Source organism: Microtus pennsylvanicus, chromosome 21 (assembly GCF_037038515.1).
Source record: "Microtus pennsylvanicus isolate mMicPen1 chromosome 21, mMicPen1.hap1, whole genome shotgun sequence".
Classification (NCBI taxonomy): domain Eukaryota; kingdom Metazoa; phylum Chordata; class Mammalia; order Rodentia; family Cricetidae; genus Microtus; species Microtus pennsylvanicus.
Genome location: NC_134599.1, coordinates 18,030,413 through 18,054,889, shown reverse-complemented (window position 1 = coordinate 18,054,889; position 24,477 = coordinate 18,030,413). Strand labels below are relative to the sequence as shown.

The following is a 24,477-nucleotide window of genomic DNA, read 5'->3' as shown; positions in this document are numbered from 1 at the left end:
GGAACTTCGAGGTCAGTCAGCTGCCGAGTCCTCATCAACAGCACAGACTGTTTAGCTCTTGTATTCACCTCAGTCCAAGGGCAGCGGTCCCATTTTCCTGGGACTGCAGGTCCATTTCCACCTTGTCTGAAGGTCAGAGAGTCAGGAGAGCTCGTTCTAGTAATTCTGGTGCCCTCCTGACAGGTGGTCAGGATATGCAAATGTACTTTTGCTCCTTCTTCTGTAACTATGAGGTCACCTAGGGAAGGGCACCTCCGTCACTTAGACAACAGAAGGCTAAAGATTTGACGTCTCAGAGAGATACAGCCATTGACTGTGAGTTATCTTTTTTATCATGTTACCCTCCCCCCTTTATGCTGGGTATAAAAGCTGTGGAAAAATAAAAATTTTAGGATTTCGATCATTGGAATGCCCTCCCAATACTTCCTGTGTTTTCTGTCTTATTATTTTTATGCATCTTCATATTCTTTACTTATATTTCTTCAATTCCCATGCTCTTACCCTGGTAGAAGTGATTTTGTCAAGGCCGGTCCTCGATAGGAAACCTCTTACATTACTTTTATTGCCAACAAAAGAGCAAATCCTGTGTGTGTCTGTCTCATCAGCAGCAAAGCTCCACCACTCACATCTCTTGTTTCCATTGTGGCTGTTTCAAATGGTGTAAAAATGAGCTTTATATTTACTAAAAGAGCTTATAACACCTATAACAGTAACTTCATTTTAATTTTTTTATTAAGAAAAATTTTTTGTTATTTCTCCCCCAAATAAGCTAAGAAGAAATACCCGTAAAAATATCAAAAACGCATTTTAAAACCCCAAACTGATATGACACATTTTATATGATTTACAGCTAGGATTAAAATGTCCAGTTCTATGAGGGACTCTGTAGGAAACAGAAAGACTGTACCCTTCAGGCTGCGGCTGTAGCTCAACAGTACAGTCTAAGCTTAGCATGTACAAAACACTGGATTCAAGCCCTAGCATTAAAGGGAAGGCAGGGGAGAGTTGTATCTAATTCTAATTAAGTTTTGAAAAGCTGCATGTTTGCTGACAGGCACTGCTGGTGAAATCAATCTGGAAGGCAGACATTTCTATGGCGGGACTGCCAGGGTTTTCCATACAACAGATTCAAGCCTTGCACCCAGATTTTTCTCCCTTATAGTTTAAACAAAAGCACAAATACACAAATGGCAAAAGATGCACATAGCACAGAAAGATTAAAATAACAATATCCCCTCCTAACACGGCAGATCTCATGTGTCCGAAACCCTTAAACAGTCAAACGGTCAAGCAGTTCCACGCCAAAGCTGATCTTTGGTTTGCAAACATTCATGTCCATGGACCATGTGCAGATGGCCTTTTGTCTCTGTCACAGAGAAACACCACACGGCCTTCTACTTAGAAAGTTTAAAGGGCAACGTGTGCATGCTGTTCAACCCCCACCGAGTCCAGGCAGCTCCTCAGACATCACTGGTCTAGCTGTGGCTCCAGATGTCCCAGGTGTTGACTCTGGAATTTAGGAATCACATTTATTAACACGGCTCCCCCTGCCCCCACCCCAAGACAAAGTTTCTTTGTGTAACAGTCCTGGCTGTCCTGTAACTCATTTTTGTAGATCAGGCCAGCCTCAGATTCAGAGATCTGCCTGCCTGCCTCTGCCTTCTGAGTGCAGGATTAAAGCCATCATGTCTGGCTAACAGGGACTTTTTTAAAGAAAAATTTCCTTTAAAATTAGTGTTATGATTCTAGAGGAGTGGCGGGCACTTTCGGGTTCCAGGGTTACTCATGTGTGAACAAGCGCTCAGGCAAAATGCTTAGCTACCCCGGAGACCTTAAAAGGGCCTGCGTGGCCTACGTACAGCATGGTTGCCATCACCTACGTATGATGCAGCTACATAAGCCCTGGGCACCATGTGTGAGCTCCGTCATCTGTGTATAACGTAGCTACACCAACCCCCTGCAAGCATGCACTAGGCAGCCTTTAAGAGCTGGCCACGCCATCTTCAAGCTCTTTCTGCACACCGACGTCCCCAGGCCTGTTCACGTGTCTCTAATAAACTCTTTGTTATATGCTTAGTTCTCACTCACACCAGGTAATTTCAATTAGGGAATCTGAAGTGGGGGTGGAGCAGAGGCAAGGGGATCTCTACATTTGAGGTCAGCCTGGCCTACATAGTGAGACATTGTCTCAAAAAAAAAAAAAAGACAAAAATTAAAAACAAAAAAATGAGGGAATCTATTCTGTGTAAACGGGAAGATGTACTGCCAGATATATGGAGCAGATCTCCCATCTTCCCTTCTTTGTGAAGAAGGCTCTCACTATGTAGTGCTGGCTGGCATCCTGCCTGGCACCTGAGAGGCTCATCCTCCTGCTTTGGCTTCCCAAGTGCTGGGGTTACACGCATGAACCACTACACTCAGCTTTTATTTTAACATTGTACAAAAAGACATGAACCATAACACATGCACCCCAAGCAGCTGGGCAAGGCCAGACCTGTACAGGGAACAAACAGGTAAGATGGCAAGAGCCTCAGGACGGATGACACTCTCCTTCAGTCTCCACTCCCAGCAACAAGTAGCACTGTCTGAGCAGGAAAGACTTACACACACAACACGCTGCCGGCTCAGCCGAGCCCTCCCTCGATGCCTCGGATCCTCCTGGCCAGCTGCACGTCCTTGGGGAAGAGGGTGACTCTGCGAGCGTGTAAGGTGAGGAGATAGGCGTCTTCGAAGAGGTGAACTAGAAACGCTTCTGCTGCCTGGGCACAAAGAGAAGACCACCATGGATGAAGGGCCCGGACTGTTTTCTCTTGGAGACATCCTGACTCAAAGGACTGAAGTAAAGAGCGGGGTGAACCCCATGGTCATCCATCACATCCCCTCCACACCGTCACGTATTACATGTTGGCTGTTCTTTTCGGGAGGTCAGGAACAGTCTGGGGGTACCTCATATGCAGTCCTTTGGCATTCTGGGATACTCTTCCCCCTCTCAGCCTTCACCTACCCCTACTCCTTACCTCTTGAAGGGCCAACAAGGCGTGGGCCTGCCAACAGAAGTCCACACCACGAGTGAATTTCTGGCAGATTTCTCTAACCTGTGGAGGGGTGGGGTGGGGGTGAGCAGAGAGCAGAGGTGAGTGAGTGTTCAAAGAGTAGAGGGTCTTTCTCCAAGTATCTCTCCACATCCTCATTTCCTCCATTACCTGCTGCCTCTTAGGCATTACCGCCATTACCTTTTAGGGCCTGGCTCAGAGTAGGTGCCGACTTCTGGGAGCTTTAACTGGCAGAGTTTATGGGTGGAGAGGAGAAAGGGCAATCTCCAGGGCAGGGAGGGAAACTGGAGGAGAGGGCTCTACCACAGACAGAGCGGATGAGGAGAAAACAGCCTCAGAAATACAGAGGATGTGCGGCGTTCCAAAGGTTAGAGGTGACGTTCAGCCACAAACCCAAGAGACTGAAAGGAAAGGTGGCCCAGAGCAGAGTGAAGGTCTCCAGAACTCACGACTCTGCCGAAAGGTTGTCTCCTCAGCAGGAGGTCTGTGCTCTTCTGTAGTTTCTGCACTTCCTTCAGCCATAGAAATTTCCGCCTTCGGCGTAGACTGGAAGCACCTGAGCAGAAGAGGTAGGTCGTAAGGAAGGCGCAGCGGAAATAACTGGTCCATTGCTGTGCAGCTGAGACCACAGATGTTTCCACAGGCCTCTACCCCAGAGCAGGGAATTCACTCACTCCCAGCTGTTGGAGTCAGCGACAATGGCAGACAGGTGCTTAAGACAGGCTTGTTAGGCAAGCGCGGTCTGAGCCTTTCTTTGGGTTGGGTATTAACTCCCGTGAAGCCCTCTGAAACCCCAGTCACTTCCCAACAGCTCCTTCCTGCCGGGACCCGCAGTACTCCACGCATCTATCTTTCCCATTCCCACCTAGATTGAAAAGTTCGTTATTTCAATTTTTAGGCATTTTTCTTCCTTTTTAACAGCTGCAAAGAATTAGATACTACCTAATATCCCTTGTCTTGATTACTCTGGAGCCCAGGGAAGTAGTGATAGTTGGCCAGTGCTCATTAGAGGTTGTGTTGGAACTTTGGAAGTGGCATAATTCAGGGCTAGTGCTGGGAATGTGGGCTGTGAAGTCACAGCCTTTGGTAAAAATTCGAATTCTCACTAGAAAATAAAAACACACGCACAAAAAATCTGTTCTGGAGATGCAGCTCTGCAGTAACGTGCTTGATTAGCATGCACGAAGCCATGGGTTCGATCCCTTGATTAGCATGCACGAAGCCATGGGTTCAATTCCTCGCGACAGACAAAGAAAGACCATACCTCTAACTCTAATGTCGGAGAAGAAACTTAACTGATATTAGACTATTTAAAATGGTTAATATAAACTTTACTTTTAAAAACCTGAAAGAGGGGCTGGAGAGATGGCTCAGTGGTTAAGAGCACTGGCTGCTCTTCCAGAGGTCCTGAGTTCAACTCCCAGCAACCACATGGTGGCTCACAACCATCTGTAATGAGATCTGTCGCTCTCTTATGACATGTGGGCATACATGGAGGCAGAATGTTGTATACATAATAAATGAGTAAATAAATATTTAAAAAAAAACCTGAAAGATACCCTAAAAACAGCGCCAGAAGCAAATGAAATATATCTAGTAGAAAACAAGACCGCCAGATGAGTTAAGGTCCAGAGTGTGTACCATTCTTATAGAAGAACCAAGTTTGGTTCCTGGCACTCACGTCAGGTAACGTGGCTCACACTGCCTACAACTTTAGGTCTAGGGGAACTAATGACTGGTGTCCTTGGGCACCTGTACTAAGGCGCATACCCATAATTAGAAATAAAAAGTGGGGCTGGAGACATGGCTCATTGGCTGAGAGTATTTGTTGTTCTTGCAGAGGACCTAGGTTTGGTGCCCAGTACCCATATGGTGGCTCACAACCATCTAACTCCAATTCTAGTGAATCCAATGCCCTGGCACCTGCATCTGACCTCTGTGGAGGTAAACACACACACACAATGTTGTGGTTGAATAAAAATGGCCCCCACAGGCATATAGGGAGTGGCACTACCAGGAGGTATTATGGCTTTGTTGGAGGAGGTACGTCACTGGGTGGGCTTTGGGGTCTCAGAAGCTCTAGCCTGGCAGATGTGTCGCTGTCATTTCCTGCTGCCTTTGGATACAGATGTAGAACTCTCAGCACCTTCTCCAGCACCACGGCTGGCTGACGCTCCCCGCCCAGATGACAACAGACAATATCTCTGAACTGTAAGTCAGCCCCAGTGAAATGTTTCCCTGTATATGAGTTGCTGTGGTCATGGTGTTTCTTCACAGTTATAAAATTCTAATTAAAACAAATAAAAACCACAAAAATCTTGGTGGGTGTTTTGCCTGTGTGCATGTCTGTGTCTCATGTACATGCCTGGTGCCTGCAGACATGAGGAGTCAGATCCCCTGCTCTGTGTTACAGGTGATTGTTAGCCGCTACGTGGGTATCGGGAATCAAACCCTGGAAGAGAGTCAGTGCTCTCAACTGCTTAGCCTTCTCTCTAGGCCCCCAAAATAAAAACAAATCTTGAAAAAATAGATAACTGAGTTAAATTCAACTGAAGTGTTAGCTGTTAAGATAAACAAGACAAATTAAATATATTAAATTAGTGAAAATGAGAAATTAAATAAGTAAATAGTATACCTGCTCAATAATTATAAACAATGACTGATAAAAATGAATAAGCCTGATTAGTTGAACAGCTTGGCTAAGACAATTAACAAGACAAAGCACACACACACACACACACACACACACACACACACACACGGGTACTGGCTGGAGGTGCCCCTCAGAGCACCCACCTTGCACATACAAAGCCTCTGGTTCTATCCCTGGTACTGCAAAATAGAAACACTGAAAAGGACAGCATTTAAGGATAAAATTAGCTTCAAAGAAACAGTTATTTAAGGTCCAGCCAATAAAGAATACTATCCCAAGCAGTGAGAACACTGCAAGGGCCATGGAAGAAGGGAGACAAGCCAATGGCCTGTTGCTAGGTGACAGGCAGAGAAGACTTAACTGTGGGTGAGGTTAGGATCATGAAGACAAAGAGAGAAGATCCTGTTCTACTCTGGTTTCTGTTGCTGTGATAAACACCACAACCAACGTGGGGAGGGAGGGGTTATTTGGCTCACACGCTTCAGTCCATCCTCCGGAGAGGCCAGGGCAGGATTCCAGGCAGGAATCTGCAGGCAGGAACCATGGAGGAGCGCTACATACTGACCTGCTTTCCTAGCCCACGCTCATTGCCCAGGGGTGGGCGGCACCACCCACAGTGGACTGGGTTCTCCCACACCAATTAAGAACATGCTTCACAGACGTGGCCATAGGCCAGTCTGATAGAAGTCCCCTCTTCCTGGGTGACAGGTTTATGTCACGCTGACAGCTGAAGCTAACAATAACAGACCACAGCAAGGGCTACATAGTGAGACCTTATTCTCTCTCGAAAAAGAAAGATTTTGAGAACGTCAAGGGGAGTAAGAGATTTGTAAGATTCACGATGCAAGTACAACTGGTTATAAAAGGAACTGGTCAGAGGCGCCATGGAAAAGTGCAGGAACCAAAAGCACTGAAGACGGGGTTCCATGAGCCAACGCGTTGTTGGGAGCCAGAGAAGAATTTCGAGCAGGGGTTAGTCCTTCTAGCCAGGCCCATAGGTCCAATTCCAACACCAGGGCGGCAGAGACAGGGCATCTTCTTCCCCTCAAGATTTAGTACATGGAAGGCAATGTCACACCAAAAATTTTATTCTACGTATATGGGTCTTTGCCTACACGTATGTCTGTGTGTGCAGGGCCTGCAGACACTAGAAGGCATGGGATACCCTGGAAATGGAGTTAAAGATGGTTGTGAGCCTCTATGTGGGTCCTGGGAGCCGAGCTGAAGTTCTCTGGAATATCAGCAGTACTCTTAACCTCTGAACCATCTCTTCAGCCCCTTCTTCGCCAAAGTGCTTTTTTTAAATTGAAAAATAACATTCCAACCAGGCGGTGGTGGTGCACACCTTTAATCCCAGCACTAGGGAGGCAGAGACAGGTGGATCTCTGTGAGTTTCGAGGCCTGGTCTACAGAGCGAGTTCCAGGACAGGCTTCAAAGCTACAGAGAAACCCTGTCTCGAAAAACCAAACAAACAAAGGAAAAATAACATTCCAGCTGCCATGTAAGACAAGAACTGGAATGGGTTAAGAGTAGAGATAGAGGGGCTGGAGAAATGGCTCAGCCGGTAAGATCACTGGTTCAATTTCTAGCACCCACATGACAGTTCACAACTGTCTGTAACTCCTGTTCCAGAGGATCCGATGTGATGTGTTCCTAGGACCCTTACAGGGCAACTCATAGCTGCCTGTGATTTCGGGGATTTCCGAGCCTTCTTCTGGCCGTCGCCAGCACCCTCAGACATGGAGCACATATTCAGACACATACACACATACAGATGGTTGTGAGCCACCATGTGGTTGCTGGGAATTGAACTCCGGACCTTTGGAAGAGCAGGCAATGCTCTTAACCGCTGAGCCATCTCTCCAGCCCACATACACACATACATAAAAATTAAAATACTTTAAAAAAAACCCACAGAGATCCGTGTCCGTCAGAATGAGCAGTGTCTTTGCTCAAGCTACATGTCCTGTCTGCGTCTGGCTTTTCTCATTGACTGGAAAACCGCCAAGAAACAAACTAGTTAACGTGGTTAGCGACAAGCGGAAACCAGAGGCAGCGCCGGTCCGTAGCTTCCGCGGGGCGAGCGCGGGACCTCGTCTCGGAGGTTCAGGCAGACACGCTTACCTTGACGGATGCTGCTCGGTCGCGAGGGTCCGGGGACCGGGCTGGAGGGCCGTCTCCTCGGGGTCCTCGACGGGCGGCGCGGGCTCGGGTCTGGCTGCCGGGGTCCGGGGACCGGGCTGGAGGGTCGTCTCGTCGGGGTTCTCGACGGGCGGCGCGGGCTCGGGCTTGGCCGCGAGGGTCCGGGCACCGGGCTGGGGGGCCCTCTCCTCGGGACCTTCGCCTTGCGACGTGGGTCCATGGTTGGCAGGAGGGTCCAAGCTCCGCAGCCTCCGCTAAGCCTTCCGAGTCCTGCTGCCGAAGCCGGACGAAAGAGCGAGACGACCGTGCACGGTGCGCATCACCGACAACTGAGCTCCGCCGCCATCAGTTCAAAATTCACCCGCCCCGCCCATTGCATTTTAAAATACCAACTCCGTGACTCTCAGTGGCTGACTCTGAAACGCCACCGTGGAGCGACAGTCGGAAGGACCAGTGATAATGAAGGTCTGGCCGCAGAGTCAGCCAATGAGAACCTGGAAAAGTGAAGGAAGGCGGGGCTTTCTCTCTTCGCTTGTTGCTCTTTGGCTCTGGTGCCCTCTGGGCAAAAGGATATCTCAGTTCTGTTGTGGGTGGTGAATTTGTAAAATTCATTTCCTCAAACGTTCTATGCGTTCACATCAACGTTGGTGTGCCTTTGAAGATGGGGAAACAGATCACCCAAGAATGTGACAACTCCATACAGCTCCCGTGACCTTACAATATGAGATCAACCAGCCTCGGAACATTTCTATGTTTGTGGGGACAGCCAGGATGATGGGATGTGAGGACAAGGTCCAGGCAGGGCAGGCGCTAGCACCCTTCTTGGATCGTGCTATCGAACACCATGACGATATTGTCCGAGAAAAACTGGCTTTTTCCTTTCTCCTCGGAGTGATATGAATTCGGGTCATGTCTCCGTAATTAGAATAAAGAGAATTTCAATTTCGTCATTTTGCTTTTTTGAGGCTTCTAAATGTTCTACCATGAACGTGTACTCTAATCAAGAAAATCCTTATATAATCAGTGATTTCACAGAAGCCTTCTGCAACGTTGGGGTGGATGGTGAAAAATGGTGCAGCTGCTATGGAAATGTGTCACGGTTCGAATCTGAAACGTCCTACAAAAGCTTGGTCCTGCGTGCAGCAGTGTTTAGGGGTGGGGACTTTGGGAGATGATTGGTCGTAGGTGCTCTGACTTCCTGTGTGGATTAATCCTAGCACTTGGGAGGTAGAGGGGAGAGGTTTGCTGCGAGTTCAGGAGCAGCCTAGCCTAGTGGGTTGGAGACTAGTCTCAGACAAACAAACAAACAAACCAATCATGACATAGCTCAACGGTAAAGCACTCACCTCATACACAAGGTTCTGTGTTCAATCTCAGTATACTACCCACCAATAAATCTCTCCGCAGACGCAATAATCCAAATCAGACCAAATCAAACCAAATTAGAGAAAGCCCAGGTTTAAGGGATGGCCTTCCAGCTGATCAGAGAGGGGGTGGGGGGGAGGAAGACGGGAAAGCCACGTTACTGGGGCTATAGATCATTGGTAGAGGGCTTGCCTAGCAAGCATGAGGTCCTGTGTTCAATTTCCAACACACACACACACACACACACACACACACACACACACACACACACACACCCCTTCTGGGCCACTTTCATGATCAGAATACACAGTCCCTACCTTGACTGTAGTCAGCTTAAGGGCATTGCTTGAGTATGGGCTTTATATAAGCTTTTTATATAAGCTTGGATTTCCTAGTTTCCTGTTCACTAGCTTAGTGACTTTGGAGATTCACTTGCCTGCTGTAAACGATAGTTTCCATCTTGCACAGCACAGGTAGGGACCCTTGTCCCAGCATGGGGAGAACGAACTGACTAGGAAGCTGGATTTCCTCCTTTCTGTTTAGGGCTAGGGCTTTCTGTTTTGGTCATGGGTCCCATGTACCCTGTTCTAGCACTGCAGGTATAATAAGCTGGGAACAGTGTTTCCTTGAAGTTGTCTTGTGGCTTCTACATGCATATGCACACACGTGTACACACACCTTCTATACATGCACTTAAACACGCACACAGATTCACATGCATTTAAGAAGTAGATGAGGGTCACTAGAGTTGCTTCTGCCCATGTGGCTCAAATGTTCCCAAAGTGGGAGTTACCCTTGGGACAGCCGTGCCCCTCTGCCTCCTGCAGCAGGGTGTGGAGGCATGCTGTGCTCTGGTCTTCGGTCCTTTCCATCACAGACAGCCACAGCTTCCTCCTCCATCACTTCTGGAGGAAAGCCACGTTAAACCTGACCGCTACACACCTCCCTCTTTGCTACTGGGCTGAAGGGGACACTTGCTTTGGATCCTGGGGGAGCACCATAGAAATGGTTTGGCAGCACCGAGAGGAAAGCCCTGAGGAGGCAGGTAGCCTATGCTGCAGCTCCTTGCGGTGCTTATGTAGAGGAGCGGTGGTGGAGCGTCTTGATGAACCTGAACCCGTAAATGAACTCTTAGCTCCTCAGATGCCCAAGAGACAGACCAACCTCATGAGCTTCCCCAGTCTTGTGGCAGCCTTTCTCAAGCCCTTCATGGGTGCACCTGTGGGAGCAAGGGGCACATCAAACGACAAAAGGTCATGTGTCCTGACTTCTGGGTGATCGGTTTTATCTTGTGGCAAATAACCTAGTTATGGCATTATGTAAATCATAAACAGCAGCAGTGCAGAACAGAGCCCAATGCTGTCTTCACTCTCACTCCTGAATTAAGACAGGATTTCAGAAGGGAAGTATGGACTGTGAGGCCACTGCTGCCAGACCCAGGTCTCCACTTTTCTAAAAGAGAGCCACAGCAGCACTGCTCCAGAACTCAGGTTCCCCAGGCCTAAAAAAAGTGTTCAGTGTTCAAGCCGGCAGTGGTGGCGCATGCCTTTAATCCCAGCACTCGGGAGACAGAGGCAGGCGGATTGAGTTCGAGGCCAGCCTGGTCTAAAGAGTGAGCTCCAGGACACCCAGGGCTACACAGAGAAACCTTGTCTCACTATCCCCCCAAAAAGTGTTCAAGAAGGGCAACCCAATTTTCTAAGACTCAAGTCTCCTGCTGATGGGTTTTGAGAGGATGTCAGCAAGTGGGCATGGCAGCTCATGCCTGCTTAGCACAAGTGGGGCAGCCCATGGAAGGTGAGATTCTGGCTACCAACTCTGGTCTGTCCATCTATAGTAGACGGGATGGGCAACGAACCAGAGCGTCTGGCATTGTCTGTAACAGACTGTGCCCTCGGGGAAATCCTTTCCATGCTGGGCATTAGTGTCTTTCAGGATTTTTACAATTGTTATTACGTATGTATGATATGTATGTGAGCGTGGTTGCATGTGTGCTACAGCATGTGGAGGTCAGAGGGGTCAACATTTAGGAATCAGTTTGCTCCTTCTGCTGAGGGTTCTGGGATTGATCAGGTCACCAGGCTTGTGAGGCAAGTGTTACCTGCTGAGCCCCGGCCTTGGGCTCTGCAGTCTTCCTTGGAAGGAATAAATGATGCCTGTGCTTCTGACACATTCTAGATGCGACTCCTGGGCCTCTCTTATGCCTTCTCTATTTCATTAAAAGAGTTCAATATCGACAATTTTCCATTTCTTTTTAAAAAAAATAAACGCAAAAACAACATCCCCCAATTGGCTATGGGTGGGGCGCCAGTTTTGATTTTGTACAGACAGCTCCCACACTGTCTCTGCCACCTTGAGTAAGTGGGCACAGAATCCTCATCTACGTCTCCCTGGGTCACACACTGTAATCCAGATAAGTGTGGGGCCCCGGGACTCGGCCGTTGGAAAGGAGTTTCTTCCTCAACACACCATGAGAATCTGTGGGAATCAACGGTAAACCGAGGACCTTGCTCGTCAAGGCCTCTTCTCTTTGCAGTCTAAGAAAGGTGTTAGGGTTTTGTTTATTACTGAACTCAACCATTCCAGGAGCAACACTGGGGTTGAGGGCTGCCAGGGCCCTGGCCCTGCTGTTTTTCTTCTATCCAGGGTGGGAGTACCTGCAGGGTACAGTATGTTAGGCACTTAGCCCAGCCACAGAAACCCACTCCAAAGACCCAGAGACCCACATGGTAGTGGGCCACAGGTTTCAAATCAGACAAACCTGGCTGGCTGGGACGCTGGCTCTATGTGTTTATCACTTAGCCTTCTGGGAGCTCCATAGATTTTCCCTCTGTACCTGCCTCTGCAGATATCATGAAAGGGAGTGAGGTTTGAGCATTGAACCGAACGCTGGGAATGCCAAATTACTCCATGGGGAAGAATTCTGTGGGTAGTCTGTCATTCTGATGGGCATGCTGGGTCCAGATTGCTGAGAGTCACAGCGGCTCTAGGTCAGGGTTCTCCCAGGTCTTTGGCCCAAGCTGACAGCCAGAGACAGATCTCTCTTGCCGAACAAGTTACAACTCTGGGCTTCAGTCTCCTTACGTTAAAATGGAAACTGCTGGGTGAGGTGGCACATTCCTGTCATTTTAGCACTTGGGAGGCGGAGGCAGGACTGAGTTTGAAGCCAGCTTGGAGCTACAGAGGAAGTTGAATGCTGCTGCTACACAGACCTTGCTTCAAAAAAAAAACAAAATGGGGTCATGAAGTGATTTCCCCAGGCTGCTTGGAATCTCCCAGAGTCTTTCCCAAGCAGAGAGGCCTTGAGGTATGAAGAACAGAACATCAAAATGTCGACGAGGTACTGGGCATGATGGTGCACACCTTTAATTCCAGCACTGAGGAAGCAGAGACAGGTGGATCTCTGTAAGTTTGAGGCCAGCCTGGTCTACATCATGAGTTCCAGGCCAGCCTGGTCTACATCATGAGTTTCAGGACAGTCAGGGCTGCAAAGTGGGGGAAAAAAAACACCACCACGGGAGAAGGGGGAGGTACCACTCCTCTTTTCAAATGCTAGTGACAATCAGAGGCCTGCAGAATGCTGGGGCCATAAGGCACAAAAGCCACATCATGTACACCTGTGCCCCAGAGTGGACAGACCTGGTGCACACATTGAGTCCGCAGCCAAGTCTGAGCCAGAACCTAGGTCTTCAGACAGGCTTAAGGAGTATCTTATAAGTTTGGAGAATACATCTCTTAGTTTTGATTTGAACCTGCTCACTGGATCCTCTGTAGCTTATGATTCATAAGCTAGGCAACCTACCGTAACAAGTTAGTGTCTAACACGGAAATACAAGGGTTGTAAAGTCCTGCCATGCAAGTTCACATTTTGGCTCCAGCGCAGCGGGAAGAACTGGAGGGCTGAGAGTGGCCAGGCCTGTGGGGGCTGGGTCCCAACATTCCAGGCTTCAGAAGTAAAAGAGGACCTGGTGTTCTGCCATCCTCTCTGGCAGCAGCTGCCAGAAGGGGTCAGTAGGGAGGGGTGGGGCCAGGCCTTGGGGACAAGGCACTCACAGCCCACCAGGCTGTATGGCCTCAGTCATCTGGGGGGGCAGCAAAGACCCCTACCAGGGGCTCAGCTGGCGTCATTGATAGGAGTCCGGTTGTCACCCAGCAGTCTCTCTTGTTCACCCTCTTGGGTGGGGTGATGGCAGCTCCTGGACAGGCAGGCTAGCAGTGGATGGTGCAGCCCATTGTAGAGGGCAGTGCCCATGAGGAGGATGAGGAAACCAAGGATCTGCAGTGGGTGGAAGACCTCCCAGCCCAGTGCCAGACTCAAGGCCCAGATGACCACGGTGCGCAGGCTGTCCAGCACCATGCGGGTGGTGGCACTCAGTTCCTTGGTGACACTGATACCCGCGAAGTTGAAGAAGGCGATGCTGCTGATGTTGCCCAGCAGGGCCAGGGCAATCAGGGGCTGTCGGCCCACCTGGCAGAAGGCATCCAGCGCGTCCTCCAGCATTCCGCGAGGGTTTCCGCTAAAGGAGCCAGCTGGGATGTAGTACATGGGCACGAGGAGTAGTGAGAGGATCACAAAGCCAAAGAAACCTGGGGAAGCAAGGGAGGGTCTCACATTCTCCACCCTGCCTGGGGCTTCCTAGGGCGGCCCCCAGGTAGGCAGTATCTCATCTCAGAACCACTGTTTGTTCCATTCCTGTGATCCACTCCTGGAACCTGTCCTTCTGCCTTGATGTCAGACCTACATTGACAACTCACTGGTTTCCAAACTCAAAAGTAGCAACTCAAGCCATTGCCCTGTCAGGAATCCTCTTCCCTCCTCTTGCTGTTGGAAGCTGTGGCTCCAAGGTCATCTTTCCTACCTCAAGAGACTCAGAACTGCTCAGCAAATGAGGTACCTGAGTTTAACTCGCCTAAGTTCAAGTGCACTGTCTGGCTCCTCCCTTGCTGTCACCGCCTCTAGAGAGGGGCGTGTATCTTGCTTATTTTCCTTCTCTGTCTCCTCTCATCTTGCCCATGTCCCTCTGGGGATGGAGACTCACCCTATCAAGTGGTTACTAGCCCCTGCCCCAAGCTCCATTTTCTTTTTTTGGGGGGGTTTTAGAGACAAGGTTTCTCTATAGCTTTGGTGCCCATCCTGGAACTAGCTCTTGTAGACCAGGCTGGCCTTGAACTCCCAGAGATCCGCCTGCCTCTGCCTCCTGAGTGCTGGGATTAAAGGCCCCAGGCTCCATTTTCAAGCATGTCGTCATAACACGTACTGCCCCAGCATACCCTCCCACCAGTTATTGCTCCCAGGCCTGTGCCCACACGCACCCTCAATGCCCACTGCCCTGAGTGGGTGGACGTTGTGTTTGTAGACAAACTTCTCCTCCAGCACCATCTGGATGGCAACGATGATCTGGGCCATGATGATCAACAAGTCACCTGAGGAAAAGAGGATCGAGTGAAGCGGGCACCATAGAACTAGAGATGGGGGTGGTGGCAGGACGATTTAGGGACAGAACAGCAAGTCAGCTTCTGAATTTTCAGGGTTGAATATGGGTCCTGACTTCCTGGCCCCAGGGCAGGACAGCAGGCAGGCCTGGGCTTCCAGGAGGCCCAGAGACACAGAGACATGCCTTGGCCTGAGAATTGGACAAGCAACAGTCTTGAGACAAGATACGTCAGGTTTAATTGTGAAACTGAGCGGCTCAGGAGGTCAGTTCGTTGTAAAGTGTACTGCAGTGGATCTTGCCAGGGTCTGGGGTCCTGTGATGACAAACGTACCAGCATCTGTCAGTAACTGGTCCTTTCGTCCCTCTCCAAACCAGCAGTTTGCCTGTGGATATGAGCCACAGGAGCAGACAGCTCGGTCATGCTGCCTGTCTGTCTCTTCCTTGGAATGGTCACAGTCTTCTGGTCTCCCCCACACTCTACCCACCATGTATCCGTCAGTTACATGACCCAACCCCAGGACACACAGATGGCAGAGCCTGGATGAGTCTGTGGGATGACTTTTTAGGCTTCCAGAGAGGAGGGGCCAGGGGAAGCAGCTTCAGGTCCCCAGCTGGCCTCACCTGTGATGACTTCGCTGAGCTTGTGTTGACTGTCATGCTTGCTCAGGAGGTCTGCGAGGCCAACCACCACCAGTCCTGCAATGGTGGCCAGGATGCCCACCCACTGGCTTGGGGCCAGCCTCCGGCCCAGGAAGGCCACTGAGAACAGGCCTGTGAAGATGATCACTGCACCCCGCAGCATCTGGAAGCTGGAGGCACTGGTCATGTTCAGGGCTAGCAAAGGAAAGACATGATTAATGGCTGTTAACGGCAAAGGCTGGCTGCCACCAAAGTGTCTTCAGGGAGTAGGGACAAGATGAGCTTGCTCACTAAGCCTTAGATGTACACATGTGAAGACTGCGGGGGAGTGGCAGGGTGGGGTGGGGTGCTGATTCACTAGCGGCCAGGGGACTTACCCACATACATGAGGCTGGTTCCAGTCATGTCACACAGGGCTGGGGGCAGGAAAAGTAGGGCACTGAAGGACTGCTGGGGCTCTATGCTGGAGTCAGACTGTCTTGTGGCTCTGCACTGGAGCAGGTAGAAGGCAGCAAGGCACGAAAACTCTCCCAGGAACATGCCCACTGCCTGCAGGAACAAGACTTGAGGACTCAGTACAGAAGGGGCTTCGGGGCCACCCTTATCAGTACTGTTAGTTTTAATATAACCACATTTCAGGCAAGAGCTTATCTAGAATCCCCAAATGTCAAACAGACAAAATCAGAGTAGCTGTGGGTAGCCAGCCAGGCCCCTAGGCCTGTCACAGGGGTCTCAGAATATCTCAGTGGATACCCTATGGGGTGCGGCATGGTATAAACTCAACCCTTCAGGTCAGCCTTTACAACCAGACTTAGACAGGTTCAAAGACTCACAGAAGGCCCAATAGCCAGCTGCTAACACACCGGGGATACATCTGAGCCTTCTAACTCTCGGTACAGAAGTGGGGTATCTTCCATGTCCCCACCCCGGTGGCGTTCCGGGCTCAAAGGAGATGTACCAAACACTTTTGTCACTGGAGCTAGTGCTTTCCATGTGTCCCGACGGGACGTGGTGAGAACGTGACCACTCATGAGGATCATGCGGACCTCCCACGGAGAACTATGCCCCTTCCTGGGTACTCTTGGACTCTGGCCCTATTCTGGGAGAGGAGAGAGCTAGATGGCTTTTGGGGAACCAGGGAGTTTCATCCCTAGACCAGGAAAGAAACCAGCCCCAGGGGTGTCTGGATGAAGCCCGGAGATGGGCAGGAGGTTATGCTGGTACCTGGAGGAAGGGATGCTGGAAGCTGTGCTCCTTGCTTCCTCCACAGCCTTCAGCTTTGAAGTTGTCAGCCCACCTGCAGCAGAGAGACGGGAGGTCAGAATGGTGACGCGGTGGATTCTCCACCTGGCTGGACTCACACTCAGTCCCAACTGATGCTCCTTTTCAAAGGAGCCCGTTGCTATGGTGAGGGGTTTTAAGACAGCATTTCATCATCTTACAAACATAGAATCCTATTACTTGTGTTTCTGCAACTTGTAGAAATCAGATATTAATATTATATTATTGATGTTTATATGAAGTGCATCACACCCATTACTCCTCAAAATAAAATTAAAGCCACTGCTTGAAATTTAGTGTATTAAACATATACACTGTAAAAAAAAGAGGTGACTTTTTTTTTCTTTTTCCTGAGACAAGGTCTCACTATACAATCCGGGCTTGAATTTGAAATCCTCCTGCCCCCAGTTTCCTGAATGCTAAGATTATAGACACGAGCCAACCCTGGCAGCAAATTTGCTCTCTAACACTTGATGACTCTATTTCAACTTGTTTGGCTTCTTTTGAAATCTTTGATCCCTACCATTCAATCAAAGGAATCAGTACATGAAAAGTATCAAGAGTCTCTGGTCATCTGGACATGGGACCACCATCTGTAAGCATACTAAAGTAGCTAAGCCAAGTGAACTGATGTGAGTTCAAGGCCAGCCTGAGACACACAGTGAGTTTGAAGTTAGCTTGGGCTATTTGTAGGGGCCTGCCACCAACCAACCAACCAACCAACCAACCAACCAACCAACCAACCAACCAACCAACCAACCAACCTTCCTACCTGTCTACCAACCAACCAACCTACCAATCAACCAACCAATCAACCTACCTACCTACCAACCAACCAACCACCTAACCAACCAGTCAACCAAGCCTCTTATCTCAAGGGGCATTCAGGCCCAGGAGATGATCACTTGATCCTTCACAGCCCAGAAGGCCCTTTTAATGCTTACCTAAAGCATGTGGCACCTGCCAGTGAGTACCACCACAGATAGAGATCACAGGTGGAAACGGTCCCCATCCAGCCCAGAACCCTTCCCAGAATACTCCAGGCAACTACACTCATAATTCTGAATTGTTGCTACCTAAGCCCAAAAGAGCTCCTTTTGACTTTCCGTCCTGCTGGGCTGCTACATCTCCAGACATCCATTTTCTAACTGGAGATCTCTTTGCCACCTGGAACTACTATGATCTTGTGAATCTTCTTTTCTGGATAACCATCCCAGTCCTTCCTAGCCTTCCACCATCCTGGCTGTTGACTTCTGCAAGTGTTCCTATGGACCCTGGCTAGTGGCACGGGACATAGCTAGTTCCATCCTCAGCTCCTCAGAAGCTAAAAAGCCCTCACTACATAACAGAGCCTCTCTCATTTCTGAGGCCTGAGTGGGGGTCTCAGACCAGCTGCACCCCTCATCCAGGCAGGCCCATTTGGAACTCATGCTTGCTCTGGCTGAAAGAGCCTCTATGAAGGCCTAGGGGAGGTAACCGAGCGAGAGGAAAAGCTGAGTGAAGGGCTCAGGCTTTACTGAGGACACAAAGCTACTGACCCAGTAAGGGAGTAAGTCAGGGCTCCTCTCAGAGGTAGAAGGGAAGTGATGTCAAGCCTATGACAGCCAACTACAGCCAATGCCGGTGCTTTCTGTGGTGGTGGGGTCAGTGGTTGTTACAGAAGTCATTACTCCTGATGCTATTCCTTTAGATCACAGCTGACACCCAAGACCCTCTAGGTCTGGACACAGCAGCGTGGCCATTACCCAGCGCGACTGCTTGTACTCAGAGTCTTCACATCTAATGCCCATCCTGATCCCACACTCACTGAGTTTGGTCTGTGAGTTTAGCATGGGTGTTCCTACTCTCCACCCGTGGCTCCCTGCACATCACTGCATGCGGTTCGGTTGAGTGACTGAGCCTTCTAGACTCTTGCTTGGGAGTGTATAGGTGCTCTGGACCCTGGCCCAGTGTCCATGAGATTGACTTCCCGTGGGTCTGAGGTGGCCCCTGCTGGTGCGACAGGCACAGTATGGGTCTGTCTTCTGGGGAGTTAGCTGGCTGGCTGCCCAGTTGAGCCTTTCTCCTTAAGACTTGTCTAGACTTTCTCTATAAGGTAGGGCCTGGTTTGTCTGGACAGGCATTGCTGGCTAGCTTCCCACTGGAGAAATGGAATCTCTTTGTATCTAAGAGCCTATCCAACCCAAGGACTAGGTATCAGCTATAGTCCACTGTGTCTCCTCAAGCCCGTGCTTGCTTCATAGACAAGATCCAAAATCCAGCCGCAAAGTGTCTAGGACGACAGCTACGAGCCCTAGCGTCAGATGGCATTGTGTTGGCCGGCAGTGCTTCACTCACATTTCTCCAGCCTCACAAACATTTTTTCCCTCCCGGGTCTCATTATGCAGCCCTTGCTGGCTGAAAACTCACTACGTAGACGAGGCTGGTCTTGAACTCACACAGACCCACCTGCCTCTGCCGGTATTAAAGGCGTGCATCACCACAAACATGTTTTTTTTAACAGGCAATTCATGGAGCACTGCCTGTGCCAGGCCCGTGTAGAGCATGCTGCGTGGGCAGTCTGGGTAAGCCTCACAAGGACCGTCATTTTCAGAGGGCGACATGCGCTCAGGGTGCAGAGAGTTCGGGCTTTTCTAGCTGACAACATGCATCTCTGTGGTCAAGGCCTGCTGCGGTTTACCATCAAAGACAGAAAACACCCAGAAGGCTCGGCTTTGGGTCACACAAGCTGGATGCGTTCCAGACGTTCCCAGGTCAACGTCGACAAGCGTCAAAAGGAATAGCTAACCCAGGCCCTGTAAGAACAGGGCCTTTTATGTGCCTTTCCCCACCGATTCTACATGCAGCCAGAGCCACCTTCCCTTGGGTAGGGTCAGTGTGGTCTCATTGGGCTTTGACCTACGAGTTCCTGGGAGAGCATCCAGTCTCTGGATACCCTCTGCTGCCGGAGACAGAGGAGGTGAGAAAGGGCCTGGGTGGTGTCTCCAAAGTTTCACAGCCATGACACAAAACTTGGGTCATCATCCTGAAAAACCCCTTACAGATGGACAGATGACAGATGGACAAACTCTAGGTCCAAGATGGGCCATACGATTCAAGTATACAACGGGGCTGGTAGCCAGGACTGGTCCTGGGAACGCTAGCATCTAGTTTTGTGCCTTCATCCTCTCAACTTCTCCCAACCTTCTTACTCCAGCCTGTTCCTACCGAGGGGAGGGCCAGCCCTAGGTGTTCTCTAGACACCTTATTCCGAAGCCGTAGGAGGGCATACCCTTTACCAGCGGAGGGAAGCTCCTGCCAGGGTTCCTTGAGTGTCAGCAGGCAGGCTGCAGGGTGGGTAACTCTGGGGGTGGTGAGTCACTGGCAGCAGGCCTTCCTTGTCCACACTCAAAGCTCAGCATTCTGGAAGTTGTGCATGCAGGGGTGACACACAGAGCCAGGAGAAATGTCTGGTATGTCCGGTCACTGCTGATTCCTGCAGAATTGCTGTCGTTTCCTCCTGAACCACACCACACGGGCTGTCAAAGCTAGTGAGACAGCTTGTCTCATCCAGGAGTCTTCAGAGGGGCCGCAGCTTCCCCGTGAGTAGGTGGTCCTATATTATAAGAGGATGCCTGGTGGCAAGCCCTCCCATTGCTCTTGGTGAGGAGACCTTCCTATAGTTTCGGGGGGAACAGGACAGGTTATCATATCCATTTTACAGCTGAGGAGACTCGGGCTCACAGAGGCCCAGTGCTTCGTCTCATCACACAGCTTCTAGACCTCAGGTTCTCTCCCTTCCACTACATTGCCCTCTGGACAGGCTCTCTCAAGCTGGTCCTGTAGCCACACAGAAGCAACAATGCCAAGCCATTCACAGAACCAAAGGGCAGAGGCAAAGTGCCAAGGACAAAAGTTGAGGGGATGGTTGGAGCTTCTTCTCTTATAAAGGCCTGGTGATGCTGGGCAGGGTCTCCTGTCCACAGGTTACAGTCAGGCTCATATGCTCTTCCTGACGAGGTGGGCGCTTCAATCCCCAGAAGTGTGGGAAGGGGATGCCTCGGGAGCTTAGGAGGGAGCAGCAAAGGTCTGTTTGACTTTGGTTCTTCTGGTGGCGAACCCCAGTTGGATCTGGCCAAAGAGGCTCTGAAATGGGTACTTGGCCACGGGTACTGAATCTGGTAGACATAAATGGCTTAGACTCAAAGATCTGGCTGATAGAAGTAGCTGGGGGGGGGGGCGGGACGAGGAAACGGCCACAGAAAGGAGAAGCACCACTTCCCAGGGAGGGAACCTTAGCCAACACCCAGAGCGGGGAGTAAGGGTTAGTCATGGCTGCAGTTAGGGCCTTTCTCTCTATTGGCACGTGACAGCTCTGTGGTCTTCTAAAACCTACTGAGTGGGCAGAAAACCTACAGAGCTGACCTGTGGGCCCTGCAGAGCAGACAACACATGCTCTCAGACGCTTCCTCATCTGAGGCTGCCCATCTTCCCAGGGACTCTGGGAAAGGTAGCAATGAGCTCCTCTCACAGGTCTGCCAGAGGCTCTTGAGTTGAGCAAGTGGGATGATTGACAGGATTCCCTGACCTGGGTAGAGGCTTGCTATCTAGTCCCATAAGGAGAGTACCCTGAGGGTGGGGGCGGGAGAAGGAGATGCCATTTATAGGATTACACCTTCTAGACACAGTAGGGAGATATGAGAAGAAAGTCCACTTTGGGGCAGTACAATCCCAAAGACTTGGATGGGGGTGGGACTAAAGTCCTCAGGCCTGAGTGCCAACCCATTCTTGATATCAGTAAGCCAAGTCAAAAAAAGCAACTGCTTTGGGGGCTTCCTTTGTAAATTGTAGGGGTCAGACTGGGTGATTTCAGTTCCTAACAATAACAAAATGCCCACGGTCATGGTGGATGTCTGTAAACCCAGTACTTGGGAGGTGAAGGCAGAAGGGCCCTGTGTTCAAGGTCAGCTAGGGCTATACAGTGAGACCCAGCTTCAAAAGATAAATAAACTCTAATAAAAACGTTACCTTAACTTTCATATGGCTTTAACATTAATGTTGCCTTAGACCTTTGTATATGTCTGACCCTTGTAACAGCAACAGCCTTGGCATGGTTATTTAGATTTCCTTGCACAAAGGCTACGTAGGCTCTGTGTTGGCACCAAAAATGTTATTGTAATTATTGCTATTATGTTCTTTATCAACAAATTATTATTCTAGGAATATTAGTCTCTATCATGTTCCAGAAAATGCAATTTCCTTGAAACTTGAAAAAAAAAGATAAATAAATACATAACCAACTAGTCTCCCAAATGAATGGTGAGGTCTCCATCCTCGCGCCTGACTGGTGGCTAAGCGCATGAGTCTAGAGTTGGGCCACTCGGACTCAGATTGAAGATACCATCTGGGAGGTGAGTTGAAGCTGCGTGTAACTGAATCTTTTTGTGCTTCAGTTTCCCATCTGGGGATGACGAACCCTTCCACTTCCCTCCCTGAGATCATGCCAAAGGATGCCAAGGTAGTTGGCCTGTAACTTGGTAGGCCTGGGTGCTGTGTATTGGCTGCCCCCACGCTGTTGTGGCTGGCTGTTCCTAGTAGAACCCGCAGGCAACCACGCCATTTTCAAAGCTCACATCGCAGCATGCTTGTTGCTCCCCCCACCTTCTTTCTCACAGCGTATCTTCACACTGTTCTTCGCTTCAGAATGGTTTACAGTTTAGCTCTGGGTCCTATCTCGGGATGAGGATGGGGTGGGGTTGGGGGGGCTCCTGAGAGGCCCCACACAAGGAGACAGGGCAAAGGACAGGATCAAAGGTTAAGCCTCTCACCTGGGAGCCTTTCTTGACTTGGAAGCCTCAAAGGGTGGGGCTTCCTGGGGCTGAGGATCCCCTGGCTTCCTACCTGACCGGTTTGGAGCTTTTTAAAGGAATGACTGAGTCAGCTTGGTTTATCTAAGCAGCAAATGACCGGTTGGTTTCTCCCTGGGGGCAGCAGCCCTGGCAGTAAAAGCCACTCTGAGCATTAGAAGCTGTCCTAGGCCCAGGCGAGCATCTCATCACAAGACACTCAGAGATAAGCCTAAGAAACGCACAAGCCCGCTCCAGGTTCCATAAATTGTACCCTCCTTTAGGGGAAGGGAGGCAGCCCACTGTGACTGGCATGTGTGTACACACCTGTCGCTTCCACCTCAGATACTAAACATCTCAAAGCCAGGGCCCTTCTCTTGGTTACTTCTGCCTTCTCCCTGACACTAGAGGTACCAGTCACCTCAGATGAAGGGACCACTTCTCTCCTAAGCATTCAAAGCTTTGACAGAGTCTATGAGACAAAAGAAACCTTAGAAGTAAATCAGAAACGGTTACACGAGGCTCACAGCCAGCTCCTCAACTCGCAGAGGCCAAGAGAAAGTTCAGGAAACAGCGCACAGCCCTAGAGGTCAGAAAAACCTTGTCCTAGGAGTCGCCACACCAACTCCTCTTGCCTAGCGGGACCCTGTAGGAACGGAGGCTCTGAAGGGAACACTGCCTGTCCCTGTCCACCTGCGCACTGGGCAAAGGGCAGGTGCTGCTCATTCTCTGAGGAGTTTAGATGGCGAACAGATGAAGAGGGTCTTTCTGCCACAATAGAGGAGGTCATGTCAGGCTCCTCTGTTTTGTGATGCCCGGACCTTAGTCCTCAACCTACTGAAGACTGTTACTCCCACACACCAGAGCTGAAGTACCCAACTACCTTCCTGGATTGGGCTAAGGACACTTCTCCCAGACAGACACCCTTGACCCTGTGGGTCAGCCTTGTGGTTCACTCTGGACCTGGGTGGACCTGCCTTTGTGTTTCCCGCCTCACTGACACTCCTCAAGCATAGCCACAGAGTGGGTCCCGGCTTCACACCGCTCTTCATGTTGGCCACACTACTGCTTTCTTTTTTTCAATTCTGTCACTTACAACAAGTCATTCCACAGGTCGGTGTGCTTTCTGATGATGGACGGGAGAAGTCCAACCGGGCATTTGACGCTGTGAACAAGTCACGTGGGGCTGGCCTTTCTCTTTCCTGCCTCCAAGCCTCTGCCACATAAGAGTCCCAACTAAGCATCAAGACGTAGTCTAACCCTAAGAACTCTAAGTACGATCTATGGTCCCTTTCCTCCGGCTTCCCCACTCCTTCAGCTCGGTCATTGCAGGAGCTGGTTTCTCCTCTGCAGTCCCCCCCCCCCCCCAGCCCCTGCAGGGAGGCGCCCAGTCTCTGCCCGCGGCACCGAGAGAGCCGCTGGGAGGAACTGACCCAGCCCTTGGCTCAAAGATGAGGAAACTGAGGCTCGGAGACGGAAGTGACCGCGAATCAAAGCGGGCTTCAGATGCCCGCATCCTCCCGGCGTCTCGCCCCTTTGTCCACACCAGCGCGACTGAGTTCTCGGTAATGTGAAGGGCTGGCGGGGCTGGAGAGTAGCCGACGAGAGGATGACAGGGCAGGGCACAGGGTGCCTTGCACCCACGGGCCCAGCAGGCCCCTCCCGGCCCGACCCAGACTCACTTTGCTGAAAGCGTGTTGATGGAGCCGGTGACCAGCATGAGCCCGGCCAGGAACAGCTGGTACTTGGTCCAGGCCATAGTGGTGGACAGGGGAGACCACTTGAACCAGCAGCTACACACCGGGTCATCCGGGAGGTGGTGTCTTCCACTCAAGAGCTTCCGGGCCGAGAGTCACGTGACCTTGCTGGCCCCCGCCCCGTGCCCGCTAGCCCCGCCCCAGAGCTGCTGCGGATCTGCAGGCTGGCGAGCTGGAGAAGCACAGGGTTTGGGGGGGGGTCACAGGCCAGGCTCACCGTATGTTCCTCTCTCTGTCTATCTGTCTCTCTGTCTGTCTCTCTGTCTGTCTGTCTGTCTGTCTGTCTGTCTCTGTCTCTCTCTTTCTTCCCTCTTTCCCTTTTTGTC

General features: G+C 50.5%; 2 protein-coding genes across 3 annotated transcripts; both read right to left on the bottom strand.

Annotated features, from left to right (window-relative positions):
* Positions 1 to 714: 714 nt before the first annotated feature.
* Cenpa (centromere protein A) lies at positions 715 to 8,204 on the bottom strand. 2 transcript variants are annotated; one of them, XM_075955053.1, is made up of 5 exons: positions 7,832 to 8,204; positions 3,503 to 3,609; positions 3,018 to 3,095; positions 2,605 to 2,759; positions 715 to 1,509 (listed from the first exon to the last, which is right to left on the bottom strand). In XM_075955053.1, exons 1-4 carry the CDS (start codon positions 8,067 to 8,069, stop codon positions 2,625 to 2,627), a joined length of 558 nt encoding a protein of 185 aa, XP_075811168.1. In that variant the 5' UTR covers positions 8,070 to 8,204; the 3' UTR covers positions 715 to 1,509; positions 2,605 to 2,624. The 2 variants fall into 2 exon arrangements, with proteins under 2 accessions (XP_075811168.1, XP_075811169.1); XM_075955054.1 differs by having other exon boundaries at positions 3,503 to 3,601; positions 7,833 to 8,204.
* A 4,344-nt stretch (positions 8,205 to 12,548) lies between these two features.
* Positions 12,549 to 24,249, bottom strand: Slc35f6 (solute carrier family 35 member F6). The gene is made up of 6 exons (XM_075955317.1): positions 24,077 to 24,249; positions 16,513 to 16,585; positions 15,666 to 15,837; positions 15,271 to 15,483; positions 14,528 to 14,638; positions 12,549 to 13,801 (listed from the first exon to the last, which is right to left on the bottom strand). The coding sequence occupies exons 1-6, from the start codon at positions 24,151 to 24,153 to the stop codon at positions 13,329 to 13,331; spliced, it is 1,119 nt and encodes a 372-aa protein (XP_075811432.1). The 5' UTR covers positions 24,154 to 24,249; the 3' UTR covers positions 12,549 to 13,328.
* Positions 24,250 to 24,477: the final 228 nt, after the last annotated feature.

Excerpts from the sequence above, each read along its gene's own strand:
- Cenpa (XM_075955053.1), bottom strand. The coding sequence starts at position 8,069 with ATGGACCCACGTCGCAAGGCGAAGGTCCCGAGGAGAGGGCCCCCCAGC. Across the intron at positions 3,096-3,502 it reads GACAACCTTTCGGCAGAGTC|GTTAGAGAAATCTGCCAGAA; the intron begins GTGAGTTCTGGA and ends ACCCCTCCACAG. Across the intron at positions 2,760-3,017 it reads CCTTGTTGGCCCTTCAAGAG|GCAGCAGAAGCGTTTCTAGT; the intron begins GTAAGGAGTAGG and ends CTTTGTGCCCAG.
- Slc35f6 (XM_075955317.1), bottom strand. The coding sequence starts at position 24,153 with ATGGCCTGGACCAAGTACCAGCTGTTCCTGGCCGGGCTCATGCTGGTC. Across the intron at positions 15,484-15,665 it reads AACCAGCCTCATGTATGTGG|CCCTGAACATGACCAGTGCC; the intron begins GTAAGTCCCCTG and ends TTCCTTTGCTAG. Across the intron at positions 14,639-15,270 it reads GCTCAGCGAAGTCATCACAG|GTGACTTGTTGATCATCATG; the intron begins GTGAGGCCAGCT and ends TCTTTTCCTCAG.